A 19,199-nucleotide genomic window follows, 5' to 3' on the forward strand; every position below is an offset into this window, starting at 1 on the left:
TACTTTTAAATTATTATTATTATTATTATTATTTTTTTTTAATCTGGGATTAATTTATTTAATGATGATTTTGAGGTTTTAAAAAGAAAATCCAAAATTTGGAACCATAGCTGGAAAATGTTAATCTATAATGAGGACTTTTAACTATATAGCGTACGGTATAATGTTAAATATTTGGACTCTTTAGTGGGAGATCATAGCCTCTGATTCATGTTTGAATCATGTCAAATAAAAATATTGGAACTGATATTTGGTCCAGTAAATAATTAGTCCTGATTGTACACCATAAATAAAATTATCAACATATTCAAAATAATTTACACAAAAGATGAGTTCATATTGCCTATGTGTGTTTGTTTTATTAATAATAAACTGTATTTTTTTAAATGTATTAAATTAAACTTGATCATTGGTCTAACATTTGTGGTGATAGTAGAAATTCATCCCCCGCAGACGTTATTCTGTGCGGAAAATGACGTGTCGTCAGCTTTAGATGTCTCCAACTCTCCATACGTCACCTCATTTCCCCCAAACATTTGTACCTCCTCCTGCCTTGCTACTCTGATAATATGAAATGATAAGGCACGTACTTACATGTAAATCCCTGTGATAAGGTGTTCCTGACCAGAGGTGGCAAATCCAGGTCCACAAAGTAAAAACCCTGCCACAGTTTGGCTTTAGCACCAAGTGTTAGCTAGCTAGCTCCCTAGCTAGCTGCCCGGGTGCTTGTTTATCTGACAGGGAGCTAGCTAGCTAGCATGAGGGGCAAACTGTGGCATGGTTTTACTTTCTGGACCTAGATTTGCCATCTCTATTCCCGACACCTTGCGGGACCATATGTACATCCGTAAACACGGTGTCACGTGACGTCGCGATTTGAGTGTCAAGTCACTTGGCGTTTGTGCGAATGCGTGTCACATGACAGTTTGTGTTCACTTATTTTTGTAATGTGAATGGGCACATAAAAAAAGGGTTATAATTTAAAAAAAGTCTGATTTGGGCATCACGCCCTGCAGTGTGAACGTAGCCTAATTATTTAATGTGACACACTGTAGTTTGTCCAAGTGGGATTGCTTTAGCTTGATGTTATCGGCCACTAGAGATCTTCCGCTCAGAGGCAGAAAAACAGATTTGCATTTTGCTATCTAACAGCCAATCAGAATGATCATCGCTTTTTAATCTGCAAGTGATGGCACATTCATTCAAATCATATCTAAAAATTCAATGACGCTTACTTGTTCACAGTTCTAAACAAATTTTTTTTTGCGGGGGTGGGTGGGGTGGGCGGGGTGTTGGTGGGGTGGGGTGGGGGGGGGGGGCTTATTACTTGTTCCTGCTTGTATTTTGAATGTTTGGCGTTTTATTTCATGAAACCATGACAGTGATTTGTCTCACAAACAATGACTTCTCAACCATGTACGAAACTGACTATCGTGGAAAAAGAAAGCAATGCTGTCGTAAGAAAGGTTAAGTGCATTAATCTGTGATACGTGAGTTCGATGGGTTATTAAAAGGAACACCGACTGTCATGACAAGTTTGCTATATTATTTATTACTAACATAACTATGAGATTCATTTTTCAAAAATAATTTCCATTTTAATACATTTTGTAGAAACTTTATTTGGACGTACGCCGCCATTGTTATTTACGTCGCAACTCATTCATTGCGTAGTGACATAGAATGGCAGCAGGCTCTCTGCCGAGCAATGTGAAACGCCAATAAAGTCAGCTCAGTGGCATCAGCTAAGAGACATGCTTACAAGGCACAATTTAAACTGCAAGCTATCAGTTACATGGTTGTACATGGGAATAGAGCAGTCGCGAGATAATTCCACATCAATTAATCCATGGTTTGGAAGGGGAAGAAGCAAGAAAACGAAGTTGGGGCTTGCCATCATTCCGGGAGGATTAACGAAGGAACTCCAACTGGTCATTGAAACTGGGCTTTGAAAGTAAAGTTGCGAGAAGCATTGGAGCGATCACTCGCTGTGTTTCCATTACAGTTTTTCGCAAAAATAAAAGCGATATTGTACTATTTTGACTTGCCGGTGTTTCTATTGAAGAGCGTTTCGCTTCTGAGGCGCAATTCTCGTAATGTCCCGTTTCGCGGGATCTCGCAGTTCTGTAGGAGGTGCTCATGATGTCTACGGAAGACAGACTCCCGGAGTTGTAAATATAACTTTAAACATCTCCCTCCCCTCATCAGGCGGGTTTGGCCATTTGGTGTTGGTGTGTGTGCGCGCCGCTTATAACTCGTTTTATGGTGCGGACGGATGGATTTCAACAACGACGTGCATCGTATGTCGCTTGTTGCCAGGGGCAACAGCCATTTCTCATGCAACAATACGGGACGTGCGTTGAATGGAGGCATTTTTACTCTGAAAATTCACTAGAATGCACAATATGAAGTGCAAAATGGGACCAATTTTTTCCGGTATTCTGTGGGCAAAATCTGTCAAAATCCAGTAAAGCGAAGGGGGTTGCTTCAGTGAAAATGGCTGGGAGTGAATGAGTTAAATGTATTTTTGCAGGGCAGCAACACAGCACAATCTAACCAATCACAATTACAACTTGTAAAATCAATGCAAGGGTTTATTTACTTTACTTTTCAGTCATAATTCACACCTTGATAACACTGAGTTTACAACAACCTTGTATGATGACATTTACATCAAAATATACAATATGGTACACTTATTCATCATTTATGCTCAGGATGGCCATCATGAAGTTACTGGATATTCACACATGCAATTGTGTGTAAGGTTGTGTGAGGTCTGGTGTTTCATTTGCTCACCAGCCAGTTCTGCTCTCTCGTGGCCCTACTGCAGTGCATCTCCATAGACACACTCATGCAAGCTTCCTCCACTGTCGTGAGCACAGAGGACCAACGGGAAAAAACAAGGAACATCAACACACTGGCAGGACAGCAAAATTCACTTGCAAATAAGAAATGCTATAATGTCTTTTGGAGTTGTATCTATTACAGCTCTATAAATTGTGCTTTGCAAAGTACACCTTTTGAAGACATTTTCTAACATTTTGTTTTTGAATGCAATTTTCTTGCAGTTTTCTGTGAAGATCTACGTTCCAGCTTATATTTTGTCAATGCATCTGTGCAAGAGGTAGTGTTCGCCAGCACCACAGGGACGTTGGTGCCCTGTCCCGCAGTAGGTGTGCCACCTGTCTCACTGCGCTGGTATCTGGCCACTGGTGAGGAGATCTATGATGTGCCAGGGATCCGCCATGTGCACTCCAATGGCACCCTTCAGATCTTCCATATCCCCCCTTCCAGTTTCAGCAAACTCATCCACGACAACACCTACTATTGCACAGCGGAGAACCCCTCAGGGAGAATCAGGAGCCAAGATGTCCACATTAAGGCTGGTTCGTATCTCTGCATGAATGATGACCTTGATAAGCGTTCTAGCATCTGAGGTATACGTATTTATAGTCAATATCTTCAAAGCAATTGAGTGTAAATAATCTTTTTGGGGATCCTCCAAAGTTAGTTAAAACTGAGGAGATATATATTGTGACACCATGAAGAACAGGTTGTGATGAGGACATAGAATAATCAAACTATAGATAAATATACCATACTACTACTACTACTACAACTACAACTACATTAGCTGCCATGACTACTACTACGACTACTTCTACATAAGTTATCAAGACTACTACTATCACATTCGTTAGCATGACTACTTCTACTACTACATTAGTCGCCATGATTACTACTACTACTACTACTACTACATTAGCTATCACGACTACTACTACCACTACTACTACTAGTGCTACTACTACATTAGTTGCCATGACTACTACTATGACTTCTTCTTCTTTGTATTCTTCTTCTTCTTCTACTTTATTTACTTTATTTTGGAGGTTGGCAAATAGTTTTGGTGCATTATCACCTTCTTTAGCATGAAACATCCACCAAAACAAGGATTTATAGCAAGGATGCTTTCGTAGTTGTCTATCAAATTTCTGATGAAAACCAGGTTGCCTACATTGATTTGCATGTTCAAAATTCAAAGTTGTGTTCCACTGCACGTCAGTGTCAGAAATGTTTGATTCTCTAGTTTTCCAGAATTCAAAATTGTACTGAAATTGCCTCTTTGTACCTCCCTACCAGTCCTACGGGAGCCCTACACTGTTCGGGTGGAGGACCAGAAAGCCATGAGAGGCAATGTGGCAGTCTTCAAGTGCATTATCCCTGCCTCAGTGGAGGCCTACATCACTGTTGTGTCCTGGGAGAAAGACACAATGTCAATTAATGCTGAAAGTAAGTCACATTCCTTTGTAACAGCTATTCTAGATGTCTGAGAGTGACCTTTACACTCCAGTTAGGTCTTGTGGCTCTGGTGGGTTGTGACAGCCAAGATGTGTGTTTTCTCGGTTAAATGTGCAAAATCTCCCTCTAAAAATGAGGTCTAGCTTGGACTGAACCTACTAGCCAGGCGGCGTCTCTGTTTGTGTTTGCAATTCTGTCTGACCCAATGACAGCAGGGTCTCACTACAATTCTTCTGCCAGCCTTCCACGAGGACACAGGCTGCCAGCCATGTCACTTAGTCTCAGCGTATTGACCCATTTCTCTGGCTGATAGGAAGCACTGCAGCGTTCTGATCATTCAAATCACTTGCTGTAAATGGAACACTCGCCTTTGCAATTGTTTTCCAACCCTGGGGGGCAAATTCATTTTATGTGGGTCATTTAGCAAATTCAATAGACATGAGTTAATGTCATTTTGCTTTTAAATGGAGGGCAAATGCTTTTGAGAGACTTTTGTTGTTGGTGGTGGTGGTGGTGGTGATGGTGATTTTCCCATTTGTCTTCTGAGGCAAACTCTGCTGTATTGGAATCTATAGCACTCTCATAATTATCCATAAATGGATTTTCAATAGCATGTTTCTGATACAGGATTAGGGAAAGGTCCTGTTGCTGCGGAATTGGCAAAACTGGTTGGATAATTATTCTGCATTTAGTGTTTTTGCAATATGTTTTGTAATTTAGATTTCTGAATTTTAGGAGTGACCTTTGTGCAACGTCAAGACCAAGTGTTTATCATCCATCCATGCATCCATCTATCCATTTTCTACCGCTTATCCAGGCTCGGGTCGCAGGGGCAGCAGTTTTAGGAGGGAAACCTAGACTTCCCTCTCCTCAGCCACTTAAACCAGTCCTCCGGCGGGATCCCAAGACGCTCCAAGGCCAGCGCGTCCTGGGTCGTCCCCGGGGCTTCCCGCCGGTGGGACATGCCCGGAACACCTCTCCAGATAGGCGTCCAGGTGGCATCCGAACCAGATGCCCGAGCCACCTCAACTGGCTCCTCTCAAAGTGGTCGAGTAGCGGCTCGACCCTGAGTCCCTCCTGGATGACCAAGCTTCTCACCCTATCTCTAAGGGAGAGGCTGGACACCCTGCGGAGGAAACTCATTTCGGCCACTTGTGTCCGGGATCTTGTTCTTTCGGTCATGACCCACAGCTCGTGGTAAGGGTAGGAACAAAAGATCGACCAGTAAATCGAGAGCTTCACCTTTTGGCTCAGCTCCTTCTTCACCACAACGGACCAATACAGAGTCTGCATCACTGCAGACGCTGCACCGATCTGCCTGCCAAGTGTTTATCAAACAATCAAAAAAATCATCACAAATTCAGCCATTCGCCATGTAAACGTCAGAAAAATAATCCAACCACCAATCAATTGCTTTTCTCCATGCTAAATAATGGATGACGGAAGCCTATGAATCCATGAGCAAATGGTCTTTATTCACGTCTCAGTGCATGCATTCTGCCATTCCCATCCTACTGTAGTACAGACACATTTTAAGTGTATTAGTGTGTTTTTTGTATCCATGCTTGTGTGTCTATTTGCACTGTAACTAGCATCCCATCTCAAACATCTGCCAACCCTTCACTTTAATTTCCCACGTTAATGAATTAAGTCATATTAATGCTTCAACTGAAAACAAAAATGACTTTTGAAATATCACTTTTCTCTCTTGGATATGAATAATTGACTGGCTTTGGGTTTGGGACATAGTTCGTGCATTTATCTTTCCCAACTCTCACTAGACACAGACCATTTGGAGTTCTTGCAGGGTAGTAGAGGTGGGTGATATAGGTTAAAAAAATAAAAATCTTGATATCTTTTCAAAAAACTCTAACGATATTTTGACAATATTTTACTTAAAAAGTATTGTAAATCTGCATTCACTTCACCTAATAATTATAGATGGACAGCGTTTTTGAACAACACTTGTTTAGATTTTAATTTGCTTGATACGTCTTCTGCAAAACATTTTACTACGATATTCTACATTTAACGGCAACATTTAACAATAAAAGCTTTATTATTATTTTCATTGATTTTTCTGAATCTTTGTCAATTAAATGTATTTCATTATTCTATTATAACATATATCATATATCACTATTTAAGCTGCAGTCATTACTGGTGCACCACTGCCAACTACTATAGAATTCAGAACGACAAAAGGTGTGTACTGCAGTCGAATGGGGGAAACAAATAATTTTTGATATATGGTCATTTGATGGTGATGGAACGAATATACTGCAAGAGAGCGAGCGTCCTGGCAAGCAATTGTTATTAAAATTTACATGCACATATCTATGTATGACCACAGTAATCTCTGAAAATATGAAAGTGATCGGCGCAGTATTTGGGATTTTATAGGCATATGCTGTCTGGCTCTTGTGCGCACATTTGTCATGTCGCTTAATGAAGAAAACACCTAACGTCTATAAAATCCAAACTATTGAGCCGATCATATTGCTATTTTAAGAGATTGATGTGGGTCTAAGTTAGAGATGTGCATGTCAATTTTGGTGGCGATTGGTCGTAGTTTTTTATAGTGAGCGTCTATGGGGCGGAAGACTAAATGCTAATATAATCAAAAATAATGTGACGATTTTCAGAGGTTGAACTGGGCACAAGTTCATTCATAAATGTTTTCTGACCTTAGGGGAGATACACACACATAAAGCGTTTTAGACAGTCCCCTTTTCGATGAGTTTCTTGTGGAAAAATGTGCACCCTTTCTTCATTCTTCTTTTTTTCCTGATGGAGTTTTCATGTACAGTGCTATTTTCCACATCTGCAAAAGTGATTTTGGGCAAATGCTTGAGATAGTGTACAATTTACTCTGTGATCCATCTTGCTTCTAGCGCTTAATATAAGGACTGGAAGGTGAGTGACGTAATGATGACATATTTTTTGTTTTTTTGTGTGAAAAAGGTCCATTTGGAGTAGTTGAGAATTATATTGTATTATTTAATTCCTTAATATTGTGTTTTCTATGTTTTTTGTAGCATGGCATGCTTAACTCATTTGCTCCCAAAAACATAAAAACATACTATTCTAAATATTGTCATGGTCCCAAAAACTTATTTATATGTTTTTTTATGCTAGAGCATACAGAAAGCTTAGATACTGCTTCTGACCTGAAGAGGACGCTTAAAGCTTCTTCTTCTTCTTTTCCTTTCGGCTTTTCCCTTCAGGGGTCGTTACAGCGAATCAGTTGCCTCCATCTAACCCTGTCCTATGCATCCTCTGCTCTCACACTAACTACCTTCATGTCCTCTTTAACTACATCCATAAACCTCCTCTTTGGTCTTCCTCTAAACCTCCTGCCTGGCATTTGGAAATGCATCTGCATCCTTCTGCCAATATACTCACTATCTCTCCTATGGACATGTCCAAACCATCTCAGTCTGGCATCTCTGACTATCTCCAAAGCCTCTAACATGTGCTGTCCCTCTGATGTACTCATTCCTAATTCTATCTATTCTATGCCACCTCCAGCTCTGCCTCCTGTCTTTTCCTCAGTGGCACTGTCTCCAGACCAAAGAAAATCGCTGGTCTCACCACTTTTAAAAAAAAAAAAAATAATAATATATATATTTTTTTTAAAACCTTTCCTTTCGTTTTAACTGAAACTCTTCTATCACACATCACACCTGACACTTTTCTGCACCTGTTCCAGCCTGCCTGCACACGCTTCATCACTTCTTTTCCACACTCTCCATTGCTCTGTACTGTTGACCCTAAATACTTAAATTCCTCCACCTTCTTGGTCTCTTCTCCCTGTAACCTCACTCTTCCACTTGGGTCCCTCCCATTCACACACAGATACTCCGTCTTGCTAACCTTCATTCCCTTTTTTTCCAGGGCATACCTCCACGCCTCTAGCTTCTCCTCCACCTGTTCCCTGCTCTCACTACAGATCACAATGCCATCTGCAAAGAGGACACTTAAAGCAATGGTAGTTATTACAAAAGGTGGCAGCAGAGTATAAGAGATCAACCAGGGCCATGTTACAAAAAAAAGCTATTTTTTCCCCCAGTGTTTTCAACAGATTCATGAATAATGTTGAAATTTAGCTATATTCTAATGCTAATTGCTGCAAAATGGAAACAGATAGAAATACACATTTTTTCCTGATGAAAGAAAATATTCTAATCTTTCTTTTGGTAGAGTCCATGTTTTTATAGCAATAAAACACAATATTTGCTGGGCCTCGCAAAATCTGTCAAAATCCAGTAAACAGCCGGGAGCGAAGGGGGTTGCTTTAGTGAAAGTGACTGGTAGTGAATGAGTTAACAGCATTAAATGTCTTCTTCTTTTTTTTTTAAAGAACATATTGGTCCCGACTGGAGGGGAGTAAAAGAGAACAGAGAAGTGAACAGATGCGTATTCAGGCCATTTTGGGGGGTGATTTTACAAATATATAAAACCAAAGAGTTTAAAAGTAATATTTAAACAAAAATACAGTACACCCCCCATTTGATTGAAAATGGTTTGATTCACCTCGACCCATCACCCTCCCCTGCTTACAAGCAGTCGAGCGGAGCGCGTTGTCCTTCTCAATCCAGTCACAGGGTATGTCTCTCTAGTTGAGTGAAAGTGTTCCTTCCTTTTACCAGGATATGTGAAACGTTTCTTACCTTCTACCACTTAACATCAACACATTATTTTCATTACTAGTCTGCTTTTTTGCTCCTCAATCATGTTGCTACGTGCTAATGAGGGAACATTTTTTAATATTAATGTCTCTATTGTGCTGCTATTGGCTAGCTTACTATAACGTGTGCGGCGTGCGTGCGTGTGTCTCCATTTTGAAGTATTTATAATAAAGACAAGATGTAAAAAGGTAGACAAACCTACCAAACCACCGCCCCAGCCACGCCGTCTCCCCACCCCTGATTCAGAAAACATGTCCTTTCAGAGTCAAATGAATCAGAGATAAAAGTCGCTTGTAACAAACAACAATCACACCTTTCACTCGAAAGATCACGAGGCGGTTGTTTGGATTGGTAGACTAGCAGGTTGTCTTCTTTGGGTTGAGTTGTTGTGGAGAGAAGCTGACAAAGCTGGGCTATTCCCCCGGTGGAGCCTGTGCTGCAGTCACTGAGGAGGCCTTGTAGTCATTTGCCTTGGCCTGATGCTGCCTGCTCTGCATTCAACAGCAGTAGGGCCAAGAGGGGTTACGATGACCCCCCCATGCCCTTCTCTCCCAGCACCACTGCAGACACACACACAAGCGCAAAAAAAATAGGCTTGCTTCCTTTTAATGCGGCACACGCGCTAAGCATCAGAGCCGTTGGCCATCACATTCTCTTTTCTCAGCTCTCCTTCGTATTCCCACTGCTGCTATATTTGCTATTATTTATGCACACATGAACCAAGTTTCTACCATGTATTATGGTTAATTTTAGTTGGGTAAATTATGTGTTTTTTGTGTTTACTGTAAAAGGGTCCTAAAATATCCGACCTGTACTGCCACTTTTTTACCACCCTTCTATGGGGATGGCTAGTGTCATCATGGCCAAACTCGTCACTTCCGTGTCCAAACCAATTCCTGATATAATGGTGCAGTGCTGTGTCCCGTGTTGTAATAACAAAAACAATGTCAATAAAATTATATCTTACTACCGCTTTCCTCTGGATGAAAAGAAGAAGAGGAGATGGCTGACACTGATAAGGTAAAATGAACCTCTCTATTCATGATAACTAGCGTCAGGAGCAAGCTATAGCTTGCTAGTATTGGTGCTAAACGTTACCGTAGATAAGATAACGATACTTGTTCATAATGATGAAAAAGTGTTGGGGCCACATTAAGGGAAGAAAAAAAATCACAGATGTAGAGATTAATGTAGTCATTCACGAGAATAAAGTAAATAAAATTATGATTTTAAAGTCATATCTAAGAGTATAAAGTTATATATGAAAATAATGTTATTATACGAAAATAAAGTCATCATTTAGGAAAACAAAAGTTATAATTTAGGAGATTAAAATCGTAATGTAAAAGATTTAAGTTATTATTTACAATATGTAAGTTTTTAATGAGCAGTTTTACAAGATGATGTAATGATTTACCAATATCAAAGTATATTTACATGAATAAAGGCCATCACAGTAGTAACAAGATTAAATAAGTGACTATAGTATTGAAGTCATTATTTCTGAGAATAAAGTCATTATTTACCAGATTAAAATTACTATTTATAAATATAAAGTCGCAAATTGTTGTTTTTGTTGGGGATGAGGGGAAATCATCAGACAGATATTTAAACATTTGGAGCCAGATCCACTGCAATATCTCCTGCACTAACACAAGAAGGATTGCAGAATTTGTGCTGTATAGAAAATCATTACATTTTAATGGGGAATGCAAAAACAAACACTCAAGTATGTCTATATACAGCAAGTTGGTTCTGAATTTACAGAACCTACTTCAATGTTGTTGAGAGCCACTTATTTATTTTAAGTAATGTTCTTTATTTTTTTCTAGGCATAAAGATTTCACCCCAAACCAGAACACAAGGGTCTGTGGATGGCATTTTCTTCATGGAAAAGCAGCTCGGCCGCTGACACGGTTTGCCTGGAATGAGGAAAAAACCTTCCACAACCAAATCTACCATCCGACCAAACGTAAAAGGAAAAAGCTACATGCTACCCTAGAGGATGAAGAAAGAGCTGAACCAGGTCCAAGTCACCTTCACACTGTTCAAAAGACGACGTGAAAATGAGAATGAAAGGTTCAAAAAACAAATTGACAAACTGAAGGAAGAATTAGACAAACAAAAGCAAACATGTTTGACTGTTGTGGTGCTTGAAATTGACAATGAAATGCTCAGAAAAGAAAATGACAAACTAAAGAAACAATTGGAAAAACAAAAACAAACATTTTTATTTCGTCAAATCTCCTCCTCCCCTGATAGAATTAACTATTACACTGGCCTGCCAGATGCAGCCACAGTCTTCTTTTTGGAGGCGCTGCTTTCTAAATTTGATCTCCAGTATTACTTCGATTGGAATGTCCAAAATTGATCAGTTGCTATTGACTTTGATGGAGCTACGGGTGAATTGTGGTGTCCTAGACCTTTCTACAAGATTTAATTGCTCTCCTGCCCCAGTCACCAACATCTTCATCACCATCTCCAGTGCCCTGTATGACAATTTGTATGTTGGCATAATGGGAAAAAAAACCCCCACCAGATCCAAGAACCAAACCTCCCTGCCAGATTGCTTCCAGCCATTTCTCAATTGTCGGATTGTGCTAGACCGTACTGAAGTGGCCGTCTCAAACAGAAAGTTTGGACACCCAAAGTCATCTATACAGTCATTACAAAGGATGTACTACGCTTAAAGTTCTGATTGGAGTAGCACCTAGTGGAGTAATAACCTTTGCTAGTGACCTATATGGTGGAAGCACATCAGACAGAGCAATAATAGCAGACTGTGGAATACTTGAATAGCTCGAAGCAGGCTTCACCATTGGTGACATTCTGCCTGCAGGTGTCTCTTTGAACATCCCAACATTCCTTGTCAACCGACAAGTTCACAATGGAGGAAGTTAACCACAACAGACTTGTTGCCTGTGCCAAAGTTCATGTGGAGCGTTCCATTCAGCGTCTGAAAACATTTCACATTTTGTCCTATATTCTATATCAGTATAAAAAGTATGCCAACAAGATACTGAAAGTTGGCATTTGTCTCACAAATTTACAGACACCCATCCTCTGTGAAATAGCATGAATTTCCTGTCTATATGAAACGTATCGATGGTTATTTTTTCTTCGATAATAAATTTTTCTAAAATGAAATGTTTAGAAATAAATGTGGAATTCTGTCTGTGTTTGTCTGTAAGAATATTATATTATCAAAACACTTGTGTTCAGTTCACCATCAGTTGAACTAGATTTAAAAAACAACAACTTCACACTGGTTATGTCACTCCCACTCCATTTATTTAAACTACAACAACTTTGTTTCTTCGTTACTGCTTCTTAAATTAAATAATAAATAAAACATAACACAAAACAGCAGTTTAACTGCTACAAATGCACAGATACATCTTAAAAGTAAAATAAAATTCCAGGATGTTTCAGCAGGCTTCAACGTTCAAAATGAAAATTCTTCTCGAAAACGGGTAAATATTGCATGGTCGATAAAATTTTCATGCCCTGCGATTGGCTGGCAACCAGTTCAGGGAGTACCCCGCCTACTGCCCGAAGCCAGCTGGGATAGGCTCCAGCACCCCCGCGACCCTTGTGAGGAAAAAAGCGGCCAAGAAAATGGATGGATGGATGGATGGATAAAATTTTCACTTACCATCTGATAGAATGTGAGGCAGGAGATAATCATTGTAAAATGTTTTTAAAACAGTAATGCTATTAGCCCAACCTGGATCCTTATGGATGAGCAAGATTACAACATCCAGAGGAGTCCATACCACCAGGTGACATGTGCCAGCTCCTGTCAGGTACAGCTTTCCCTGAATCTGATGCCAGTAGTTTAGTTTCATTAAGCCAGTATCTTCATCCAATTTGAGAAAAAAAGTCCTTTGCCTCTGCTGCCTGAGTTATGGTCTTCTTTCTGGCTGCACAAGGACATTTTACCTCAATGATGCAGTCATCAGATACCATCCCATCTGGGGAACCACCAAGCAGGCCGCTGTCAGACAGGAACACTCCACATTCCTGGACTGTAACACCAGTGCGCTTTGTGTACTGTTCTTTTGTTCATGAACTCATGAACAATTCCCCAATCAAAAGCCTGGGGGCAGGGAGTTTTCCATACACATTGGCAACACAAACATATCTGATCATTTTTTTCCCATTATTTTTTCCAAGCCCTGTCCTGATTATATATATATATATATATATATATATATATATATATATATATATATATATATATTTCAGAAATTATGTAATAGAAGTGTCATATATGCGTTCAAAAAATGTGGTTAAAATGGAGGTAATTTGGCAGGAAGTCTTATGCTGAACAAAAATAATGAACAAACCCGACGTTTTAGGGTGACGTCAAATCAATCATTTTGTGTGTGTGTGTGTTTTTTTTACCAAATCAATTATATCTATGAAAAGGCTCAAATCTGAAAATTTAAAAAGGTCAAGGGCCAAGATTGATGAAGAGATCGGAGTAAAATAAATATATCACTTCTGTTTTGACAGCAGCTGAAGTTGTAGCTTTTAAAACGCCAAAACAGGACTATAGAATGTGTTTCAATACAGTACCCAATGATGAGAATCACTTAGTGGTCATCGCTTACATGAGCTCCTTGTTTGAGACTGTATTGACCAAGCACTGTTTTGAATAACAGAGAGGGGTAAGAGTTCCTTCTCACTGCTGCCAACACAAAACCAAAGTTTGTGGCTGTGAGTCTCTTCATGTGATATGCCATCCTGTTATAAGGACACACATAAACTCAGTAACAAACGCCAACTACGCTGAAGCATGTGACGCTCCATGCCGACTACGCCGGTGGGGCGTCATATGACAGCTTCGCCATGCCGACTACGCCCTAGGAGCATCAGCTGATAAGACACGTCACAACTGTCAGTTTGACAGCTTCTGAGGAAGGCGGCAGTCGTCGGCAAAACTAGTCAAGGTAAAGCACAACCTTTTTTTGTCTTAAAAAAGAAAAAACACAGGACGGTATAGATTTGTAGACAAGATAATTTTTTTTAGCCAACTCTTCTTGAGTTGTAGGAGTTTAACCCCCTTTTAACTGAACACGCAATGAACAAAGCATACAACAATTAACCAGTAACAGCAGTACTAAAAAAAAAAGAGGATATGGCAAAAGCTTTATCAAATCAAAAATATTGAGTAAAAAAACATCCATATCCCATCCTGAGTAGCTCCACAAAATCGATGACTCACAGTCCACTTCCAATTCAGTTTTATTGTACTTGGAACATAAAATTATTTTGTAACAGTTATTTTTACGCATAATACAGAACAATTGCCGACCCAGTCTGCTTACTAGTAGCTCCTGCTTCATTTGGGTCCTTCTTCAATGAGGCCAACACACCTTCCCCCTCCTCCTCCTCCTCCTTCTCCTCCAAGAACGGCACCACCTCCTCATTACCATGACTGGAGACACCCAGTCCCCCCCCCCCCCCCACTCACACACACACACACACACACACACACACACACACGCACGCACGCACACACACACACACACGCACACACACACACACACACACGTGCTTATGTAAAAGTAATCCAGTTAATTTGTCCACATATCAAACAATACGGAAGCAGTATTTAACTGCTAACTGTGTTGTGATCAAATCACAGATAGTTCTTGATGATTTTTTTTATTATGGTGAGCATTGCAACAACAATCATTCAATGATGCTCCATTACCAAAATCTTTGTAATAAATGTATGGACTACTTTGTCTAATATTGAGCCATATTAAATGTGATTTACACCGGGCCTACCTGTCGGCGTGCTACTGGAACCTGCCTCAGCATCTTGTGGCCTCTTTCCTCCACTCAAAAAGCTCGGTCAGTTTTGCACATTTGGTTGCACTTTCATGAACCATTCTTATTTTCTTCCATCTTATTTTTTTGGGCACCACCCATTTCCTTCTCACCTGCCTTCTTTCTTTTCAACATTTTTCTCTCTTTTCTCCCTCGCTATATCCTGCTAGTAGCAAGATCCTACAACTACGGTAGCCAGGGGGCTTGTGCAGCCCGTGCACTCCTGTGGGTTGATGAGCTTGTGCGCTAGTGTTTGTAGTTAATTGGCTGCTGCAGCACTGCTTATTATTTATTGCTCACAAAACGACAATCTGACAAAGCATAAACGGTCACTTGGTCACGCATTGCTCTGAGTTTATGTTTGACACTGACTGAGTCACTTCGCCAGGTGCCAACTGTGTGTGTGCTCCTCGCAAGTGGTGGCCAGTGAGCGCGGCTGCGGCCGTTGGGGGCTTGTTGTAGCTTTGCGTCTAGGTGAGTCGGCCTGTTTTTATAAAGTGTTGGTCTGGCTGTACATATATTTTCTTAAAAGATTCATATGTGTATTGTAAAACAACAATAATAATACAAACCCAATTCCCAAAAAGTTGGGACACTGTACAAATTGTGAATAAAAACTGAATGCAATTATGTGGAAGAGCCAAATTGTAATATTTTATTAAGAATAGAACAAAGAGAACAGGTCAAAAGTTAAAACTGAGAAAATGTATAATTTTAAGGGAAAACTATGTTGATTTTAAATTCCATGTCAACAAATCTCAAAAAAGTTGGGACAAGGCCATTTTCACCAATGTGAGGCATCCCCTTCTTCTTATACGATACGATACGATATACGATACGATATACTTTTATTTTCCCCGTGGGGAACTTTTTCCTGGACTCCGTCCAGCTGCAGTTTACAGTAAGAGAAAACAACAGAATAGAAAGAAATTAAAAGAAAATAAATAAGAAGTGCAACAATAAGTAGAAGACTTCCCAGAAGTCTTCACAGGAGTATACATGTGTAGAGAAGTACATTGCACACACCCATATACACACACACATATACACACTTATATATATATATATATACACACTTATATACACACACACATGGGTATGTACACAACATTGCACCATATATATATATATCTTATTGCACTGAGTTAATGTCGGTTGTTAAGCAGTTTGATGGATGTCGGCAGGAATGAGTTCTTGTAGCGGTTCAGCCTGGTTCTTGGGGCCCTGAATCTCCTGCCGGAAGGCAGTAGCTGGAACTCATGATGCAGAATGTGAGTCGGGTCATTTACAATTTTCTGTGCCAGTCCGGTGACGGACCGCTCATAAAGCATCTGTAGGGAAGGATGATTCCTGACCCCCATGATCTTCATGGCAGTCCGCGCCAGACTGGCAATCTGTGACCTTGACTGCACAGTCAGGTTGGGAATGGAGTGTGAGTCCACAGATCTCTGGAAGATGGGCTGCCATGCCGCTGTGAGCTCCTCTGCACAGGATTTTAGCAAAAGGGCAGATATCCCATCTGGTCTTGAGGCCTTTTTTGTGCAGACAGACCTAAAAGCAGATTGGACATCATGGGGATGAATGACCAGCCTTGAGTCCTGCTCATTCACTGAAATGGACCTCAGGACCTCCCCACATTCAGAGGAGAAGTCCTGGGTTTTTGAATCTTAAATAAAAGTCATTCAGCTCCCTTGCCTTCTGGAGGTCATTTAGAGTGCTGAGACCTTTTTGAGCAGGAGTCAAGTTGGTGATCCTCCTCATGGTGTCCCACATTTTCTTGGAGTTGTTAGCAGCAAAGTGTTGTTCTATAGTCTCTTTGTGGTTCCTTTTTGCTTTTTTAAGCATGTGCTTGAGTTCTTTTTGAACCAGTTTGAGCTGGGCTCTGTCCTGGTTCTTAAATGCCCTTTTTTTGCGGTTAATACAGTCTTTAACCTCTTTAGTAATATACGGTTTGTTGTTGGGGTAAACAGTTATTTCCTTTGTTGGTATGATGTTGTCCATACAGAATTGAATATAGTCAGTTACAGTCACAGCAGCAGTATCCACATCCAGCCCATGAAAGGTATTCCACTTCCATTCCCTTAAGGGTCTCAATGCTGTCATGAGACCAGATTTTAACAGTCTTTCTCTGTGGTTTGCTGCGTTTGAGAGCCGTTTTGTAGGTTGGGATGAGGTGAATTGTGTTGTGGTCTGAGTTGGAGAGAGGGGGGGGGGGGCTCTACTCACATATGCGTTCTTCACGTTCCCAAAGCATTTGTCCAGGACACTGCCTCCCCTTGTTCCACATTTTACATACTGATGAAAACCTGGGAGAGACAGCTCCAATTTGCAGTGGTTGAGGTCTCCTAAGATGAAAACCGGGGCATCCGGGCACCGTCGCAGTTGTTGTTGAACGCAGTCGAAGATGAAGGCGGCGGCGCTGGCGGCGTTCCCGCTGGGCGGAACGTACACGGCGCAGAGGAAAATGTTTCTCCCTCGGCAGGTAACCCGGCCTCAGACTCAAGCAGAGAAGCTCCACGTCGGGGGTGCAGGTGGTCAGCCGCACCGCATAATTACGACACCAGTTGTCATTAATGTAAATACAGACGCCCCCACCTCTGCTTTTTCCCCGACGCCTCAGTTCTGTCGGCGCGAATGAGTGAGAATCCCTCGATCTCACACAAAGTATAAGTAAAGTATATTATATTATATATAAAGTATATTATAACAGTCTGCAAACGTCTGGGGATCGAGGAGACAAGTTTCTCAAGTTTTGAAATAGGAATGCTGTCCCATTCTTGTCTAACAGGCGTCTCTCTAACTGTTCAACTGTCTTGGGCTTTCTTTGTTGAACCTTCCCCTTTATGATGCGCCAAATGTGCTCTATAAGTGAAAGAAATGGACTGCAGGCTGGCCATTTCAATACCCGGATCCTTTTCCTATGCAGCCATGATGATGTAATTGGTGCTGCATGTGGTCTGGCATTATCGTGTTGAGAAATGCAAGATATTCTCTGAAAGTTATAATGCCTGGATGGGAGCTAAAGTTGTTCTCGAATCTGAATATACCTTTCTGCATTGACGATGCCTTTCCAGATGTGGAAGCTGCCCATGCCACACGCACTCATGCAACCCTATACGATCACAGATGCAGGCTTATAAACTGAATGCTGATAACAACTTGGGTTTGTCCTTGTCCTCTTTAGTCAGTATGATATAGCACCCCAGTTTTCCACCAAAAAAACTTCAATCATCTTTAATCATCATGATTCGTCTGACCACAAAACAGGTTTCCACTTTGCCACACTCCATTTTAAATAACCCCTGGCCCAGAGAAACGCCTGCGCTTCTTGGTCTGCTTGAGAAATGGCTTCTTCTTTTTACTGGAAGTATGGCTGAGCCCTTTCTGTGATTTCCCTTACAGTAAGCAGTTTGCGGTGCAGTGCCGTTTAAGAGCCCGAAGATCATGGGCATCCAGTATGATTTTTCGGCCTTGACCCTTACACACAGATATTGTTCCAGATTCTCTGAATCTTTGGATGATGTTATGCGCTGTAAATGATTACTTCAACCTTTTTGTAATTTTTTGCTGCTAAACACCTTTCTGATATTTCTCCACTATCTTTCTGCGCAACATTGGAGGAATTGGTGATTCTCTACCCATCTTCGCTTCTGAGAGACACTGCCACTCCAAAAGCTCTTTTTATACTCCAATCAAGTTGCCGATGGACCTCATTAGTGGTAATTGGTCTTCCAGCTGTTTTTTTTTTATAAGTGCAATTGACTTTTCCAGCCTCTTATTGCTACCTGTCCCAACTTTTTTGAGATATGTTGGCACCATGAAATTTCTATGTTCTATTCTGAACAAAATATTATATATATATATATATATATATATATATATATATATATATATATATATATATATATATATATATATATATATATATATATATATATCCTTCACATAATTGCATTCAGTTTTTTATTCACAATTTGTATAGTGTCCCAACTTTTTTAAAATTGGGTTTGTAATAATAATAATGATAATAATAAATGCTGGTCACGGACTGCAGCCGTTCAGAATTTTTCCCAAATCCCCAATGGTCAGTCAGCCCTTGCTCACGCCACTAGTGCCGATCTATGCGTTGTTCCTATTTATTTATTTATTATTATTATGGATCGGCGGCCCACCGGGGAAATCCCCTGCCATGGAAGTACCAAGCAAAATGGTGAGCTTGTTTACAGCGAATAGAGGCACACTGCTGTCTACTGATTGGATAACAAAGAATTACCACATTTGTTCAACGGGAACAAAAATAAAAGGCAAGTTTCTAAACTACTCTTCATGAATAGATATTGTTTGTGGATTAATATCAGCACT

At 40.4% G+C, this 19,199-nt stretch overlaps 1 protein-coding gene and 1 pseudogene across 6 annotated transcripts in view; both read left to right on the top strand.

Annotated features, from left to right (window-relative positions):
• The window catches only part of dscama (Down syndrome cell adhesion molecule a), a 191,747-nt gene that overhangs the window by 33,856 nt on the left and 138,692 nt on the right, over nucleotides 1-19,199 (top strand). For 4 of the 5 annotated variants that reach the window (XM_077545955.1, XM_077545954.1, XM_077545951.1 and 1 more), the window contains exons 2-3: nucleotides 3,072-3,389; nucleotides 4,147-4,296. The exons of the other annotated variant lie outside the window; for it this stretch is intronic. In XM_077545955.1, the coding sequence (XP_077402081.1) occupies nucleotides 3,072-3,389; nucleotides 4,147-4,296 (468 nt within the window). The remainder of the gene's footprint in view (nucleotides 1-3,071; nucleotides 3,390-4,146; nucleotides 4,297-19,199) is intronic. 5 annotated transcript variants of the gene reach the window in all.
• Nucleotides 4,164-12,169, top strand: LOC144035886 (uncharacterized; annotated as a pseudogene). The gene is made up of 4 exons (XR_013288525.1): nucleotides 4,164-4,296; nucleotides 5,041-10,016; nucleotides 10,829-11,042; nucleotides 11,125-12,169. The product of XR_013288525.1 is annotated as an uncharacterized LOC144035886 (transcript).

The sequence above is a fragment of the Vanacampus margaritifer genome, chromosome 16 (genome assembly GCF_051991255.1).
Source record: "Vanacampus margaritifer isolate UIUO_Vmar chromosome 16, RoL_Vmar_1.0, whole genome shotgun sequence".
In the NCBI taxonomy this organism is placed as follows: domain Eukaryota; kingdom Metazoa; phylum Chordata; class Actinopteri; order Syngnathiformes; family Syngnathidae; genus Vanacampus; species Vanacampus margaritifer.